Here is an 18,385-nt window from a genome sequence, read left to right as displayed (position 1 = left end):
ATCTACTTCTCTGTGTCAGTGTGGTGCAAGAGTACTGCAAAACGAAGACAGCAAAGCTATTTCAAAACTATTGAAAGGGCAAATCTTTCAGTTTTACTTTCAAATGTGTTATAAAACAAATCTAAATGTTACTCCATCTGGGGCTGGGTTAAATTTGATGGTCAATTTAAAATAAAGCTTACCATAATTTTTTTTTCCTAACTATGGGTTTATTTGCTTCTCCTTTTCATGTTCTCAAAGTACAGGCTTTATTGCAGTATGTACTTTGAGCCTAATTCTTAATCCTGCTGGATGAGTGTGGAAGTTTACCATCACCACACCATTGGTAGTACCACTGCTCTGTCAGTTAGCCCTTTTGCTAGGATAATTTGCACACAAGTTGCAAATAGACATTTTTGAAGTGCTTGTCACTTAGTAAGGAGAGTTGGAGAACAGATGACCATAACATGATTATTTCTGAATGAGCTCTGTGGCTAGTTCTATAACTAATACTGTCCTGTTGCAGTTAATGCGATTTGTATTGGGCTGTGACTAATGGAATAAATTAGGACAACAGCAGATGGTTCTCCCTGGGGGAGCTGCTCAGCAAGAGTGAACTGGGTCACTCAACAATCTGCAGTGCCTTCCACCTCCAAAACAGCTTTGCACTGGAGGGCACGGGGGAAGAATCCATAGTTTGCACTTGCAGAGGTGTGTTTAGTATGTTGAAGAAGTTTGTGTTATACAGCTGCTGAAACCTTGCTATGTTCTGCATTACTAGACCTGAAGTATTGTATCTAAATGTCGCCCTGGAGATCTAAAAATATCTACTTAGGGTTCCACAYTGTAATTAAAGTTCATCAGTTGGTATATGTTAGAAATAAAAATTATATTATAGCGCCATAGTCTTTTGAAAACTCTTCATATTGGTGAATTATATGTAATGTGTAAGGGGGAAATATGACTTGAACAGATTGCAGGCACTTATATTAATACTAGGAGTCTTTTCTTTAAGGGATTTTTACTGTTAGCTTTTTGTGAAAGCTGCTGATGGTTCCTTTTAAACTGGTGTAGTAAAGCCATAATAGAATTAAGAGCAGACTCAAGTGGTTCAGCTTGTATGGTAAGCATGGCAAACAGTGTCAGCCAAGGTCACCTAGAGCTCCTTTTCTCAGGCTGGGAGGATTATATCACTCTTAATAATTGATCATCATTGCTGTAAAAACTGAACCTAACCTCATCTTTCTGCACTGACGTTTTTTAGTATAAGATAGAGATCTGCTACTTGTGTCTGTGAAATGTGCTCTGTGGTTGTAAGGCTAACTTTTCCCCAGCATTTGGGAAGGATTGTGTTATAATTTGCTGAAAGTAAGCAGCATCCAAATACTGCAGCCTGTATTATAATGTAGCCATCTCAATGCCCTCTGGATACAAGCTGTCCAGAAAAAATTTTCTTTAAACCAGCCTTCACTCTGTTGCTGTCTATTAAACTTTAGCTAATCACTTTATCTTTGAGTCCTTCAGACTATCCAAACATTCAAGCATATAACCTACATGTGTAGGCAGGAGGTGGTTTGTGTATCTCTTTCTAGTTGATGCTGTCCTTCACTTCTGTGCCAAGCCAACTGTCAAGGTAGCACTTCTGTATGGATTTTCTGCCTCTGTAATCCTCCATATAAAATTGTAGTTGTATAAGGGAGTTGTCATGTCTCTTCAAAATCATTTTGTCTAACGGACTTTGAGGCGATTGCTCAAGACTGTGAACTGTAGAAGTTTGGTCATCAGGTCAGTAGTTTCGTAATCTTTGACTTCATTACATGGTAGTGCCTGGATTCTGTCCAGCCAGGTAAGGCTACTGCCCTAAGATTTCAAATTACACAAGTGTTTATAAACATTATGCATTGTAAACATAGCTAAAGTAGCGATGCTTGGTCTTAATGAACATAAGTGTTCCTTGAGTTATTCATGACTTCTCTTCAAGTCTCAGGGACATTAATCAAACATTCAGCAGGTCTTTTGATGGCTGTTTTCTTTACCACGTCTCTTACTCTTCTTTTGTCTCTGATCTGTTTGCCCATTCTGGTAGGTGGTGAGATTGAGTGATATGAATAGGTTGTCATATGTGAGCTTGTGCTTAATTTCTGGTGTTTAAGGTCAAAGAAGTTACTTGAATATGGAGATGATCAGGAGCAGCAGCAGCTTTGGCCTTCAAGGTCCTGGGAAGATGTCTCTTCTAAAAAAAATCTTTAGCTTTGTCATAAAAGCTTCTTTGTATGTGAGGGGAGCATTGTCTAACCTGACTTTCCTTTTCAAGTGGTCATCTTTGTTCTAAGCCAGGATCCTTGAGTGCCTTGAAAGTAAGTGAGATTTAGGAATCTGTTTAGCATACTTTAGATGATGTCACAACATKGTATTTAATTTCAGTATAAATTGCAGCAACAAGATGCAGTGCGGAGAAGGGATGGGTGGCCTATAACTGTAAGGGGAAGCTAGATGACATCGAATATACTGGCATGTGACAAGGACAAGGCTTGCCTTTGCTAGCTGAAGGGTTGAATATTTGCACAGGCAGCAGACTTGAAATCAGTTCTTTATTTAGTCTGAATGGTTTAAAACCTGTCTCTTACTTTTCAAGGTATTGCCCCAGCTGTAGGTTATAGAATATGATAGGTGAAGATACGCTGCATCTATTTTCATAAAAAAGGAATCGAGGAGAGCTAGCAAGGAGCCAAACTCTCCAGGCCAATGATTAAGCCCCAGAGAAGGAAACATACAGTACATCTCTGATCCTGATGGATTTGTGTCGGCTTTTTACTGAGTATTTGGGCTTTCTTAATCACTTCCCAAACGTGATTTCCCTTGGCTGCATTTCTGTGCGCTGAATGAGGCACAAGGCACACTCTGAAGTGCCCATGCTGGAGATGGTTACTTGGGCATTCCAGCTCTTACTCTAGTATTTTGCTAAAAGTATTTCCTCTGACACTGTATAGATGCTTCAAGCTGCAACTCAGCTGTGATAGCAAGCATTCAGGGACTTGCATTCTGATTTACTGACTCTGCTGCAACCATGACTTAAATGGAAGATAAATTTTAACACTTTATGGATGATTTTGTATCATGTTCTCAAATACACATACTAGAAAGGTATACATAGAAGTATATGAACAGAGGGGCAGTTATTTCTGTTCACTTTTGGCATACTGATTTCTTGTATGGTCTCCAGGGTGTGATTCAACTCTGAAGTAATGCAAACATTGCTAAAATGAACAGTCTCTGAATACTTCATTCACTTCACGTGCATCCAGGTGCCTGTGAGCTAGTTCAGCACTGTCGGATGATTGAGCCCATTAATCCTCTTGTAATAACGTGGTGCAGCATGCACAAATGCTGCCCCAGCTTTCTGGGAGCTCTGTAGCCTTCTCTGGGGAAGCTCACCTGGTTATCATGCCATACGTGTATGAGCTCTGTAAAGCACAAACAGAGGAAGCTCTGGTGCCTGTGGAGTCCTGACTTACTGTGGGAAATAAAAATTACAGTATAGATAATAGCGTAATTATCATATTCAGACCCAGGGATTTTTCTATAGCTGTGGTATTTTCCTCCCAATTAAATGTTAATGTTGAGGCCTGATTTCTGATAAGCTGTGTGCGTGTGTTGCCTCTGTGAAAACAAAGGAGACAAGGCTGTCACGAGGGCATCTGTAAACTATTTGCTGAGTTGAAGCTTGTGCTAGTGATTCTGTGCATATATATTTGAGGTTTTGCTTTTAGTTCTTCTCATGACAGTGGAACTTAATTATCTGCTTATGCTGCAAGTGTCTCAGCTTGCTGATGATGCTGTAAATCATTTGAGTGGAAATACTTTATAGTTTTCCTTGCTGATCTAAAGTCAGTTTAACTTCTGTTTAGAGTCAATGGGCTTCCTTAGGAGTCGGTTGTAAATTTTTTGTGTGTTGGAAAACAGAGCTCCCTATTCTTGGAGGTGATACCCAGAGCAGAATAGTTTCTGCAGAGGAAAAAATAGCTTTTTAAAAGACAGACGTCTCATACCACTTAAAATTGTCCAAAGACTAGATGTTTTCCAACCTATTTCACACTTGATTTGGGATTTTCTATGAATCAGGACTTCAGACTTGCTCTGTTTCTCCCTGTGGTTAAGTTTTGGGCCTTTTATACAAAATTAGAGCAATTTCTTTTATTTATTTATTTATTTTCTTTTTTTTTTATTTTTCTTACATTCTACTATATCCCAGTACTAAAAATCTTGAATTTCAGTGTTTAGTCTAAACTGCACCAGAAAAATGTGTGTATTCCTGTGCAGTATCTTCCTAGTGGGAGCTCATTAGCTTTACACTCGACTAAACCAACAGCACTGCACTTGGAGTGTTCTGCTCTTTCTCTCCTTTTTTTTTTTTTTTTTTTTTTTTTTTTTTTTTGTTAAAGGGGAGACTGGAGAAGAAAATATAATCTAGATTTTTTTTTCCCCTACAGCATTTCTAGGTCACCAAATCCTAACTCATAGCTATAACTTCTGAGAAGATGTGTCCCTAGCCTCCATGAATTGAATTATGGTGGCAAATACTTCAGATAAGTAGGTTTATCGTCTTAAAAGAAGCTAAGAGGAAAATCTTTCTTTCAGTCATGTATTTAAATACATTTTTCTTGTATATGGAAGGAACTTTGTAAAAGCTTAGCTTCTGTACAGAATTACTGCTATTAAAGGAAAACTCTCTGTACATCTGTTTTGCTTCAGTGTAACACATGGGAATTACCATTAAAATGAGGATTACAGAAAATGAGCACTGTATATCAACTAATGTCTTTAGAAGCTGTCTTAGAGGTGGATCAGGGCTTTTCTCCAGCAGTTTTATGTTTGTGTGACAGCATGTGTTGTATCCCATGGTCTAAGTAAGCTCTCTGTAATTCCCCTGTATATTTAATTTACTGGAGTTTCTGTTCTTGCAGCTCTAAGATACCTGATAGGATTTTAGTCAAGGGACGAGAGATTGTTCTGACGCTTCCTTCTTACCTGTCTTTATGGAATGGGTAGGTGCTGCAAATTGATCAGTATTTCTTGGCCTTCTAAACAATCTGTGCAGAATGCCAGGAAGAAATAATACATTATCAAGACACTTTCATGGTGTTCTCCATCAGTCCACTTGTCGTCCTCCTGTGCCAGAGAGGCCTGTATTTGCCCCTATCATTAATTGGAACATTTATTTAAGTGTTCTTTAAAAGAATAACCTAATGAATGAACCAGCGGTCAGCAGCAAGAGACTTTTTCTAAGGATATGAATGTGTAGCTGGGAATGAAACTAATTACTGTTAAAATACTTACTTTTGTTACTATACTATACTATACTATTGTTACCATAGCGCATGGTAGCAATATTTCTGATACAGCACTGACAGAAGGTGGGTTTCTTCCCCCGCCATCTCATTTTGGTCTCACTTGTTTGTATACTGATTAGGCTGTTATCTAATCTGCCTGTGTAGATGCCAGAGCTGGATGGGATCACTGGTCAGCAGTTACTCAAGCAGCAAGCTGTAACTTGGAGGCAGAGGGTGGTCTGGCTGTAGGTTTAGGCAGGTGTCTCTGTGATAGCTATTTGAAGCTGAATAGTCCGTGGATAAATAAGAGGTGGTTAGCTTGAAGAGCTCGTTTGAGTTCGCCAAAAAATAAATGAGAAATAGCAGGAAGCCCATGGTTGGATAATGAAGCTTAAAGGATGCAGTAGATGCTGCCCACACCCTATGTCCTCTTCATTCATGGTAGTGAAGGAACTTGCCAAGTGTCCAAGTAGTTCATATAATATTTTTAATTTCTTATGAAAGTGTAGTAAATGATGTGTGCTCTTTTGTTTTGGCCTCTGAATAGAGGAGGCCTTTTTTGGTCAGACAGCAGGTAGAGGGTTGTGGGTTTTTTGACTAATTCAGAGGTTGCAGTGATGCGGGTGAGTTGCCTCTGCTCTCTGGATGAATCTTGCTCTGAGCACAAGCTCGGCATGCTGTTTTTCTCTGAGGAAATACTGCATGATTTCAGAGTGCACGTGGGAGCCTTTGCTCCAAGTCAGTCTTGGCAGAGGTGGTCTCATGTGCACATCCTTTTCTGAAAGTGCAGGTCACTGTGTAAAGTGGAAGCTTCACCACCTGGAGCAGTGAAGGAAATTTTTGCAGCTCACAAAACACAATCGTTACAGCTTTACAGAGAACCCTGCATGTCTTACAGCATATGTCAGCAAGACCTCAGACCACTGGGGGGAAGTAAGAATTGACCCAATACAATTATCTTTAGTATCAGCACTGAAGGTGCAGCTCCAACTCTGCCTTTTTTAAAGCATCTTGGAAAGCTTTTTACAGCTGGGAATGAGCAGACTGTCCTGTGGCAACACTGTCAGATGTGTTCATTCAGCCTCAGTTCTGTTTCTCATTTGTTTGGATAAGTATTTTGGATGGAAATAAAACACTATGAGCTGGTAACTTATGTTGTTTTCTTGATTTATATCTAGCCAACATTATGCTCAAATGTGATTCATGTCTTGTTTAACACCTAATTAGGAAGTTTCAGTTGGACTCTCAAGGAGAAGCTGCCATACAGCACTCTTTCTGTGGGAAAAAGCTCCAAGTGTTTGGGTTTAACTTGGAAAATTTCATTGATCCACTCTTAAGTAAAAACTCACAAATACTGGTATTGTTACAGCTGAGGAGGAAGCAAGGGAATGAGTGGTCTGAGTCTGAGTGAGGATGTTTTCCAAGAGCATGTATCAGAACTACATCTTCAGWCTAATTTCTTTTAAGCTTCATTGCTCGGTTAAGATTCTGTGGGGTCTGTGGCTCTGTTTGACTGTTGAGACTGTGACATGTAGGACAGCAAGCACTAACGCATCRTGGTCGGTAACAAGATACTTTGTCCAGCGTGCTCTGTGACGCTCTCCTTTTGGTAACTCATGTGATGCAGAAGTTCTAAAGCAACTGCTTTTTAAAAACCATATCCTCTTTCAGTGTGTTTCTGATGGGCTAAATACAGTTCTGAGTGCTCTGGCAAGAAATGTTTTGAGGAGCAGCACAAAGAGTATTAAGGTACTTAAGAGCCAGTTAGTCATGAAGTTTATGCARAATAACATGCACCAAGGCTATGAAATGAGGCACTGTGCAGGACCTTGTATCAAAACCAGTGAGGATAATGGCTAACTACCTTGAAATCCAGTGATCTGGGGAGCAGGAAATAGTGAGAGGTCCTGAACACTTAAAAACAGAGTTAGTTAACAGATTAGCTAGAACTTAAGGTTACTTTGAATAATTATTTTGAAGTCTGCTTTGGAGAACGTTAACCCGGAACCCTGGTATTTGTGTAACCCACAAAATGGAATTTAAATCTTCAGTTGACCTGCAACGCTACGGCACTTCTGGGTAGACCTTTCAGCAAAAGCAGCTCAGGGGATCTGGTGCTAAGGAGGAATTACAAGTCTGGCAGCACTATAATTGAGGTTAATCATGTAACTGACAACCATCTACAGAAACAAATTGGCTGTATTGGGAAGAACATTTTATAATACTGTGACTTACCAATGGGAATTACTGTATGACTTGAATACTGTAGAACTGGGCATTAAGCTGTTCTTTATACAGCTAAAATGGACAGATTTGGGGGATTTCTCTCTACAGGCAAATAGGGTGTTTCTGTAGAGGATAGGTAGTTGAATGCTTTGTCCTGCTTATCAGACTGAAAAGAGAAATCTGTTATCAAGTCTAAATGTAAATTTAAATCTTTTAAGTAGAGTAGTAGCCCTTTTGATCTTCCAGGAGTTTAGTGGTATGTGCTTTCCTTAAACCATTGTTAGTGTAGAAGAAGAAATTTTAGTTAACTCTAAAATATTGAGTATRATAAAGGGATATTGTGGCAATTCTAACTACTTTATTGATTTGTATTATCAGATGGGGTTGAAGAAGAAAAAATGGAAACGGACGCAGATGGCCAACAGTCTGAAAAGGTAAGCTTGCTTTGGTACGCTGGTTCTGAAGAGCTATTTTTGACACTTAGAAATCTGGATTATTATATTTTAAAATGTCTAATTAGAAAGGAAGCATTACAGTRCTGATCAGTGTATATATCCATAGTGAACAGCGTCCACAGAGTTTCAGTTTTCATAGTACTTCATTTTCTTAAGAGTGGTTTAGTCTTCTGTCATATGGAGATGTTTCTTTTGCTGGGTTAACTGAAATGAGCCATCATAGTGCTCAGTTTTCCAGTCCTGAGGGAAAAAGTTGTACCTGGGAGAAAATGTGAAAAGGGAGCTATCAAATTAGTTGTAGAGCCTCAAACTGCATGGCATGGTTCATGGCTTTTAGTGCTCTAAAGAAAACTTCACTTGGGAGCCTTGCTTGTCTGTTCTGTGCCAAATTGCCTTTTTCAAAGTTGAATACCGTTTCCAGGTCTGACAGGGTCACCAGAAAGAGATCAGGGCTTTCCAGGAAATTTGAGTAGTTTGGGTAACTCTCAGTATTTAGTAGCTGTTTTGGGGTATGCTGTGTGGAGCTGAACAGGCGACCTGAATGAGGCTATTGTCAGTAAGAGCTGTGACGTAGCTTTGGCAACGTGAGTTATGTATTTGCAAGGGATGTCAAGGACAACGGGCAGGGCTTTTTCAAATAAATCAGTAGCAAGAGGAGGACTAGGGAAAATGTGGGCCTGCTACGGAATGGGCGGGGGCCCTGGTGACAAGGGATACAGRGAAGGCAGAATTACTGAATGCCTTCTTTGCTTCAGTCTTCACTGCTAAGGGCAGCCCCCATGAATCCTGCAGCCTGGATGTGAAGGAGAAAGTCCATAGAAGGAAAGGCTTTCCTTTGGTTGTGAAGGATAGGATTAGAGACCTTCTGGGCAAGCTTGACGTTCACAAATCCATGGGCCCGGATGGGATGCACGCACGGGTACTGAGGGAGCTGGCGGATGTTGTTGCCAGGCCACTCTCCATCATCTTTGAAAAGTCATGGAGAACTGGAGAGGTGCCTGAGGACTGGAAGAAAGCCAGTGTCACTTCAGTCTTCAAGAAGGGCAAGAAGGAGGACCCAGGCAACTATASGCTGGTCAGCCTCAGCTCCATCCCTGGAAAGGTGATGGAACAGCTCCTTCTGCATGTCATCTCCAGACATATGGAGGAAAAGAAGGTGRTCAGGAGCAGSCAGYATGGATTCACCAAGGGGAAATCCTGCTTAACCAATCTGAYAGCCTTCTGTGATGGAATGACTGGCTGGGTAGATGAGGGGAGAGCAGTGGATGTTGTGGATGTTCAGCAAGACACTGTCTCCCCTTAACATCCTCCTAGAGAAGCTCAGGAAGTGTGGGTTAGACGAGTGGACAGTGAGGTGGATTGCGACCTGTCTGAAAGGCAGAGCTCAGAGGGTCGTCATCAGTGGCATGGAGTCCAGGTGGAGGCCTGTGGCTAGTGGTGTCCCCCAGGGCTCAGGACTGGTTCCCATCCTGTTCAGCTTCTTCATCAGTGACCTGGATGAGGGGACAGAGTGCCTCCTCAGCAAGTTTGCTGATGACAGCAAGCTGGGAGGAGTGGCTGACACACCTGAGGGCTGTGCTGCCATTCAGAGGGACCTGGACAGGCTGGAGAGCTGGGCAGAGAGGAACCTCCTGAGGTTCAACAAGGGCAAGTGCAGGGTCCTGMACCKAGGRAGAAATAACCCYAGRCACCAGTACAAGCTGGGGWCTGAWCTTGTGGAGAGCAGCTCTGCAGAGRAAGACCTGGGAGTGCTGGTGGGGGGCAGGTTGAGCATGAGCCAGCAATGTGCCCTTGTGGCCAAGAAGGCCGATGGTCTCCTGGGGTGCATTGGGCAGAGTGTTGCCRKYAGGTSGAGGGAGGTGATCCTGCCCCTCTGCTCAGCCCTGGGGAGGCCTCATCTCGAGTCCTGTGTCCAGTTCTGGGCTCCCCAGTGCAAGAGAGACATGGAGCTATTGGAGAGAGTCCAGCATAGGGCTACAAAGCTGATCAGAGGGCTGGAGCATCTGTCCTATGAGGAAAGGCTGCGAGAGCTGGGCCTGTTCAGCCTGGGGAAGAGCAGACTGAGGGGGGATCTGATCAGTGTGTACAGGTACCTGAAGGGAGGGCGTCAAGGGGACGGGGACAAACTCTTTTCAGTTGTCCCATGTGACAAGACAAGAGGCAATGGGCAGAAATTGAAGCACAGGAAGTTCCGCCTGACCATGAGGCAGAATCTCTTCCCTGTGAGAGTGACGGAGCACTGGCACAAGTTGCCCAGAGAGGTTGTGGAGTCTCCTTCTCTGGAGATCTTCAAGGCCCACCTGGCTGCAACCCTGTCTAACATGCTCTAGGTGACCCTGCTGAGCAGGGAGGTTGGACTAGATGATCTCCAGAGGTCCCTTCCAACCTTACTGATTCTATGATTCTACCTGACTGGGGGATTTGCCTGGCTGGTTAAATGAAGGTATCTGTAGCTGAGCTAGTCAGTAAGACTCCTCCTTGTCATAATATTGAGAAAGCCGATGGGCTTTAGGGCACGAATCACCTCACTTTGTGTTCAGATGCTTTTTTTAAAAAAGGCTAATTGCGCCCTGAAGTGCGTGGGGTTTTTAAACCTCGCAAGGAGTGTGGGTTGACTCTTGACTATAGGTGTGCATAGTGGATACTTTTGATGTTAGGTGTGATGCATCCTGCCAGTAGAGATCAGATTTTTAGAAATGACTTCTTACGTACTGAGTCTGCCTACCAGAAGGCAATTGTCTGAGGTTTTTTTTATAACACTATTTCCACAGAGTGTAGGGTATCTCTTTTCAGACAGTCTACTGTAATGACTGTGGCTGTGATTGCTTCAGACCTAAACTGCATTTAAGAGTTAGAACACCACTTAGCTAAATAATAATGATATGAGCTTAGTGTGTCTGCAGCAGCTGGTAATTGTTGCATGCTTAGTCAGGTGACTGAAAGACCAAAAGCCTAATGGTTGCTATGTATAGTTTTGATACTGCTTTTCACTCTGTTCTTAGATGGTTCTTATGCTACTTTTCAGATAAACAGTTAAATAAAGTTAGGWAGATGTAAGTATAGAAGACTTCTTGGTCAAAGCTTAAACAAAAAATATGCTCATGTAATACGCAATTCAGCTGTAGCATTTATTACCACAAGATGCTGTTGTGACCATGAGTTCTGCAGAGTTTAGAGAAAAGATGTGGATGAATGAATGCTATATAAACGTTTTGTTAACATAGCAAACAATAGAAAGGATATAAAACTTACGTGCAAGCTATTGGAATAAAACAACAGCGTAAGGGAGCAGAACGTGTTCTCATCTACCATTTTACTTGAGGATTTCTTGTACCTGCAGGTGAAGCATCTGGTTTGGATTACCAAATCTGATGGACTGCATGGTTTAGCAGTTAGTGTGTTTACTCAGGTTTTGGTTATGAATAACTGCTATTTAAGTTCATTTTGATAACCTTCAGCCTTTTATCTCTTTGTACTAATGAACTAATTTGAAAGCTATAAACCAAGTTAGCAGTGCATGTCTTTGATAGCTCCTCATTTTTCAAACAATCTTTCATCCCATTCAGGTTGAAAACAAAGGGGAAAGTGAAATTGAGGAAGGTGATAAAATACAAGAAGGAGAAAATGAGAGAAATCYAGAAAAAGAACAAGATAGTGAAGTGACTGCTGATGCCAAGCCAGGTAATGATTTCCAGCTGTTCCTCAAGCTGTGTTAGCTTTAATAGCCTGCCTCTAAACTGGTTGGAATAGACTATAAACTTAACTATGGCAGAAATATTTCCTCTTGCATATCAGGCTGTTTCATGGTTCAGTGATAAATATTCTGGTTTATTTTTGCCGCAAAACCTCAAGCACTAAATCCTTTCCTGAACTCATTTTGGACTGCAATTGGTCTGTCATGTTTTTTATAGTGACTGGGTGAGCAAGTTGTCATATTAAAGTGAGTATAAGTCACACAAATTCTTTTCTTTACTCTGTATTACCACACCATTTGATCATTTCTGATGCAAAGAAATGGGATTGCTTGTTTTTATACTTAGAAGCTAATCTGCCAAATCAGTTTCCCTATGAAGTGGTGCAGAGCCTTTCCTTTGATAGACTAAAGAGAATTGCTTTTTTCTACTTAAGACATTATTCTTGCTGTTTATTTTTAACATGTTCTACTTGTACCACATAGATATATTATTTTTGCCTGGAACTTACGTTCAGTATTTTAGCCACAGGTAAAACAAGACATGTCTAGTTTTACATACAAAAATAGGTGCAGTAGTAGGGTTGATCTGAAATGCAGCAGATATTGTTCTGACAGAGTAAGCTGATGGTAGAAGAAGAGTAGACAGGATGGAAACTAAAAGTTTTTGAAGTTACCATTGGACCAGATCCTCTTAGGATTGCTGTATCAGCGTTTGGACTATAGCAGTACCGTAACATAGGAATGTTACAGTGTGTGGATGAATAGCTTTGCTTGACTACAGTGTGTGCAGTGGAATTGCCCTGCAAGATGTGATAACTGTTGACAAAGGGAGAATGTAAGTAACAAATTTGGGGGCAATCTCTTTCAGAAGAGAAGGAGGCAGAAGAGAACAAGGAGAATGTTGATGCAAGCAAAGACAAAGAGAATGAGGCTGGGAAGAAGAAAGTGGAACATGAAATTTCAGAAGGAAATGTAGCTACAGCTGCAGCTGCAGCTCTTGCCTCAGCTGCCACCAAAGCAAAGGTTTGTTTTATGTGAATATCCAGTTCACATTTGAACTCTTTAAAATAGTCCTTTATTCCAGTCCTGTGGGATTTGGTGTTCTAATCTGTAATACCTTGAAAGAGCGTAAGTGCCATCTTCCATTTCTTCTGCTTGAACTCCTAAATGAAATTATATATAATTTATTTTAGGCTACTTCTTGTAAGCTTATGTAGTCTGACCATCCCTAAGAAATGGCCCCAAACTATGTTCATAACTTTTTGGGGAAGGCTTCTCTACTGTCTAAATCTGGTTGTAATGCTGAAGGCATAGGTGGCAGAAGCCGTCTGTTCCCTTTCTGGCTGTGTCCATGGGCTGTTCTGTTATGAGCTTCAGCCAGTCACAGAAACCATCTGTACTGGGACTCCTTCTGTAAAAACATTGTGATGCTCAATTCCAGTGTTACGATTAGAAGTGCTGTATATCTGGTAATGAGAGTAAGACAAGAACATGTTTTTAAATTTGTATTTGTTGTCTGTAGTCTCTTGAAGAGCTGTAATTTGAATCATTGTTCTGTCCAGCAGCTTCACTTACATTATTACTAATTGCATGTTCTGCTTCATTTTGGTTTTTGCTTCCTTCTGGTATCTTTTTTTCCAAAATCTATTTCCTCTTTACATATTTGTTGGATTCAAGTTCTAGTTTGGGTTTTATACTACTCAATTTCACTGCTATGTTGCATGTCATCTACTTTATAGCTAGCAAAAGCAAAGCATGGATGTGATTAATTTCCTGATAGTTTTTCAGGATGTAATGGTGGACGTGATGAAGTATTGCATGTGTTGTACTGACTTTTCCAGTCTAATCTCTTTCAACTCGTAAGGATTTAACTTTTTGTGTATCTCGTAAGGATAGTGTGGTGACAGGTGTTGTCATAAGATGTAGGATCCCTTCTTTGTTAAACTATGAGATTTGAAACTATTTCTTGTCAAAATTATATTTCAAGCCAGATTCTAAAATCAAAAGTTCAACATTGTGTAGTACCATAGCTAGGCACCCTAGCTACATTGCATTGCTACTGAAACATTAAAACCTGGAAATCCCACTTCGCAGGCAAACTTTGGTGGTGTTATTTCAGTGAACTGCTGAATGCTAGCTGGCTTCCTTGTGAATCGCTTTGTCTATGTGCGTCTGAACCTATGGTGTTCCAAGCATCAAGGTCTCTGACAAAGAGTAACTTACTTTCTGCTCATCAGACTTGTAGGTATTTTCAGCCAAGTCTCTTCCCCGCCCCCTTCTTCCTCCCCAAAAAAAGACATGAAATTTAATCTGTATTTTACGGAAGGCTTTGAAGAATGTTGTTCTTCCATTGGTTATGAGGACTAGAGGGAGAAGGGGTTAATGGTAGTTTTTCATTATAATATTCTAGCAGAATTGTAGCTATATATTACTGAAATTAAGTTATAATTATGATGTTCATACTTCAGGCTTGAATTCAAGTTCAGCAGAATTTTCTCTTTCAGTTTGCACTAAAACCTCAGACAATATTAAAGTTTTCAGTGAGCTGTATCATCTTGTCTCAGACTGTAGTTCAACTCTTCGTACTAAACTTCAGCTCTTCAGGTGACCAGAGTTGTAAGTCTGTTATAAAATCGCAATAAAACAACTTTGTATCAGAGGAATATTGCAGTTAGCCTAAGAAGATACGGGGGTTAAAGGCAGACAATTGAATTCCTTCTCCTGAGATAGGACAACTCGTTGGCGGGGCCACTTGCTTATCTAAAAATGATGTCTAGGGGATGTGCTCATCTAGGGGAGAGCCTTGCTAATAAGTTCCTATATGTAGAATGGAGCAGCAATTTCATGTGCATTTTTACAGATTCTGTACAAACACAGTTGGTATTTTTAAGCCCCCTCACTTTTCCCCAATTTTTCTCAGGTTGTTAAGTCAGTTTAAGCTCACTTTTCCTCCTTATGCAATAGTGGCATATGATGGAAAATACAAGTCTTCTCTTCTGTAGATTRGTGTTACCTTTCGTCCCATTGTGTGGTTGAACTGCAGATCTGCTGGAGCTGTTGATCCATCATTTACGCTGCCTGAAATGACTGTTCTGTTCATAATTTGACCTCCTGCATAATGCTGACCATATAACTTCTCTGAATTTCTGTTTTAAGATAGTTGAGATTAAATACGTGTTTTCTAAAAGACGCTGATATTGATATCAAAACTACAGTTGTGAATCCCCTGTAATCCTCTAATTGTTCCATGGCTGTTTCTCTCTCTTTAGTCTGAAATGCTTCAAATGCTAACCATTGCATAGCTTTCTTTTGCCTGCTGAATTAAAAATCCTTTGATTATCAACTCTTCCTTTCACATGTAGGAATGCAGAAACATAAAATTCAGGAATAAAAGGGGACCCTGTTGGTCAAATCATGTTTCTTCTTTTTGCTGGCAGCTACATCCTGTTGTCTTTTTACAGGCTAATCAGATTGTTAGTTTGTGAACTGCAAAGTTAGCAATGATTTGTGCTTTCTTCTTAAGAAAGTATTGGGTAGTGTCAGGCTATAGTTATTTTGGGTCTCTGCTGGAAAACTTCCTTGATGATTTCCTTTATAATATATATCTTGAGACTTGTCTAGTTGTATGCCTTGTTGACTTTATATTAATCTGATTTTGTTATTAAAATACTGTATGTTAAGAAAGGCAAAGTGACCCTCAGAAGACTCTCTATATCACGAAAGATACTTCAGTTACTAACTTCTCGTACAGATGACATTTGTTATACTAAATGATGTTCACTGACATTAAATTCTTTTAGGTCTATGTCCATTACTTCCCTCTAAATATCACAGAAGAATTGAGGTTGCTCAAGCAGAGTCACCTAGAGCAGATTGTCAAGGAATCTCTCCGGATGACTTYTGAATATCCTCCAAGGATGGAGACTCCACAATCTCTCTGGGCAACTTCTGCCAGTGCTCAGTCTTTGTGTTCAGATGGAATTATCTGTGTTTCAGTTTGTGCCTGTTGTCTCTTGTCCTGTCACTGGGCACCACTGAGAAGAGTCTGGCCCCATCCTCTTTATATCCTACCTTCAGATATCTGTACGCATTGGTAGGCTTCCCCCCACCGCCCCATCTTCTCCAGGCTCAACAGCCCCAGCTTTCTCRGCCTTTCCTCATACGAGAGATGCTCCAGTCCCTTCATCATCTCAGTGGCCCTTTGCTGAACTTGCTCCAGTAGCTCCATGTCTTGTCATGGGAAGCCCAGAACTGAACCCAGCACTCCAGGTGTAGCCYCACCAGGGCTGAGTAGAAGGGCAGGATCACCTCCCTCTAACTGCTGCTAGTGCTCTGCCTCGTGCAGCCCAGGATTGGCCACCTTAGCCACAAGGACACATTGCTGGATCATGGTGATCCACTTGTTGCCCACCTGTACTCCCAGGTCCTTCTCCACAAAGCCGCTTTCTAGCAGATCAGCCGACAGCCTGTACAAGTGCATGAGGTTATTTTTCCCCAGGGACATGACTTTATACTTCCCTTTATTGAACTTCATGGGGTTCCTCTCTGCCCATCTCTCCAGCCTGTCCAGGTCCCTCTGAAGTCCAGCGCAACCATCTGGTGTGTAAACCTCTTCTCTCAGTTTTGTGTCATCTGCAAATTTCCTGAAGGTGACCTGTCCCATCATCCAGGCCATTGATGAATCAGTTGAATGGGATTGGATCCAGTATTGACCCCTAGGGGCACTGCTAGCTACAGACCTCCAATGAGACTTTGTGACACTGATCACAGCCCTGTGAGCTCGGCCATTCAGCCAGTTTTCAGTCCACCTCACTGTCCACTCACCCAGCCCACACTCCCTGAGCTTTCCCATGGGGAAGTTATGGGAGTGTGTGTCAAAAGCCTTCTTGATGCCAAGGTAGACAACAGGTGCTGCTCTCCTCTCATCCATGCTGACTATTCCTGATCACCTTTTCCTTCATGTTTTGGGAAGTAGTTCCCAGGATGAGCTGCTCCTGATCATCTTCCCAGGGATCTGAGATGAGGCTGACTGGCCTGTAGTTCCCTAGGTCATCCTTCTTGAAGATGGGAGTGACATTTGCTTTCTTCCAGTCCTTAGGCACCTCTCTTAATCACCACGACCTTTCAAAGATGATTTGAGTGGCCTTGCAACAACATTGTTTGGCTCCCTCAGCTCTCCTGGTTGCATCCCATCAAGGCCCATGGGCTTGTGGATGTCCAGTTTGCTTAATTGATCTCCAACCCATTCCTCTTCCACCGAGGGAACATCTTCCTTTCTCTAGACTTTCTCCCTGCTCTCCAAGGACAGATTCCTGAGAGCCAGTTTTACCTTTGAAGACTGAAGCAAAGAAGGCATTCAGGACTTCAGCCTCTTCTGCATCCTTTGTCACAAGGGCCCCTGCCCCATTCAGCACATTTCCCCTAGTCTTCCTTGTGTTACTGATGTATTTGAAGAAGCCCTTCTTGCTGTCCTTGACATCCCTTGCCAGACTAAACTCCCAATGGGCCTTCGCCTTCCTTGCCCCGTCCCTGCACAATACCCCTATCTTCCTCCCAGGTTACTTGTTCCTGCCTTCCGCCTTTTGCGTGCTTCCTTCTTATCTTTAAGTTTTGCCAGGAGCTCCTTGTTCATCCATACAAGTCTCCTGCCCCCTTTGCTTGGCTTCTTGCTCACTGGGATGGGCTGTCCTTGAGCTTGGAGGATGTGATCCTTGAATATCAACCGGCTTTCCTGGATGCCTCTCCCTTTTAGGATCCTATCACATAGGCACACACTAATCACTTTGCTCAGTACTTACCAAAGTGCCGTTCCAGAAGGCTGTTCAGTATGCTCTTGGATAAACTTTGGGGATCATTCTAGTTCTCTAGAACTGTACCTTATTTTAAATGAAACTTAAATTTTTGAGAGCTTCATATTAGTTTCTGAAGTCTTGAATTTGTTTTCTAGATCTACTGATTTTTTCTGAAGACTTTGATTGTTGGTGTGTTACCAGAGGTGAATGCTCTCAAATGACAAAACATGTCAGTGATGGAAACGGAACACTGTAAACTTTTGAGAGAAATCCTGTTGATAATTAGTATTACCAGRGAGTTCTACAACACTTTGTTTCTCCAACTTGATATTTCTCCAAGTTCTGAGCCAAGGTTTGGGGCACAGCTTGTTTAGTGAGTCCTCATTTGCAGCTTGAGCTGCGAGAGATCCAGCATTTTGTTTTTTCCTTGTCTCACTCTGCCTTCACCCTTTCTGCTCTGAGAAGCCAATCCGTCTTCCCCCCCAACTCTTGAATGTGCCAGTAGGGCTTTACTTAGACATTGTGGGCAGGAAACTTCATTGAATTGTTTCTCCCTCTCTTAAGCGAGAGTCTCCAAACTCTTAAGCAGTGCACATGATGGGTATTACCTCCTGCCTGTATTTTCAGTTTGAGCAGTAAGCTTGTAACAAACACTAGCAGAGGGCATCATTAACATGCTTGTCTTTCACACTTGAAAACATGAAACACTGGCGGTTCTATCCTCCCCTCCCCCAAGTGAGAAGCAGCAAGCTGTGAGCCATTTTAGGGCTGTCTCATTTTTATATAATATTTAAACAATTAATCCTCTCTAGGCTTGTATCTAATTATCTACAGGGTAAAGCTAATGCCTCACGAGGGGTCTTTGGTTGCCTTTATCTGCAGTTCATTTTTTCACTCTTTAAATACAGC

At 41.6% G+C, this 18,385-nt stretch overlaps 1 protein-coding gene across 1 annotated transcript in view; it reads left to right on the top strand.

Moving 5' to 3' along the window:
* SMARCC1 (SWI/SNF related BAF chromatin remodeling complex subunit C1) overlaps positions 1 to 18,385 on the top strand; it is a gene marked incomplete at its 5' end in the record, with an annotated part of 101,025 nt that overhangs the window by 57,008 nt on the left and 25,632 nt on the right. Inside the window, 3 exons of the mRNA XM_085315922.1 lie at positions 7,914 to 7,969; positions 11,557 to 11,671; positions 12,553 to 12,707. Of these exons, the coding sequence (XP_085172048.1) occupies positions 7,914 to 7,969; positions 11,557 to 11,671; positions 12,553 to 12,707 (326 nt within the window). The remainder of the gene's footprint in view (positions 1 to 7,913; positions 7,970 to 11,556; positions 11,672 to 12,552; positions 12,708 to 18,385) is intronic.

Source organism: Rhea americana, unplaced genomic scaffold (assembly GCF_003343005.1).
Source record: "Rhea americana isolate MKP2758 unplaced genomic scaffold, rheAme1 scaffold_443, whole genome shotgun sequence".
Lineage (NCBI taxonomy): Eukaryota > Metazoa > Chordata > Aves > Rheiformes > Rheidae > Rhea > Rhea americana.
This window is presented reverse-complemented; position numbering and strand designations above follow the sequence as displayed.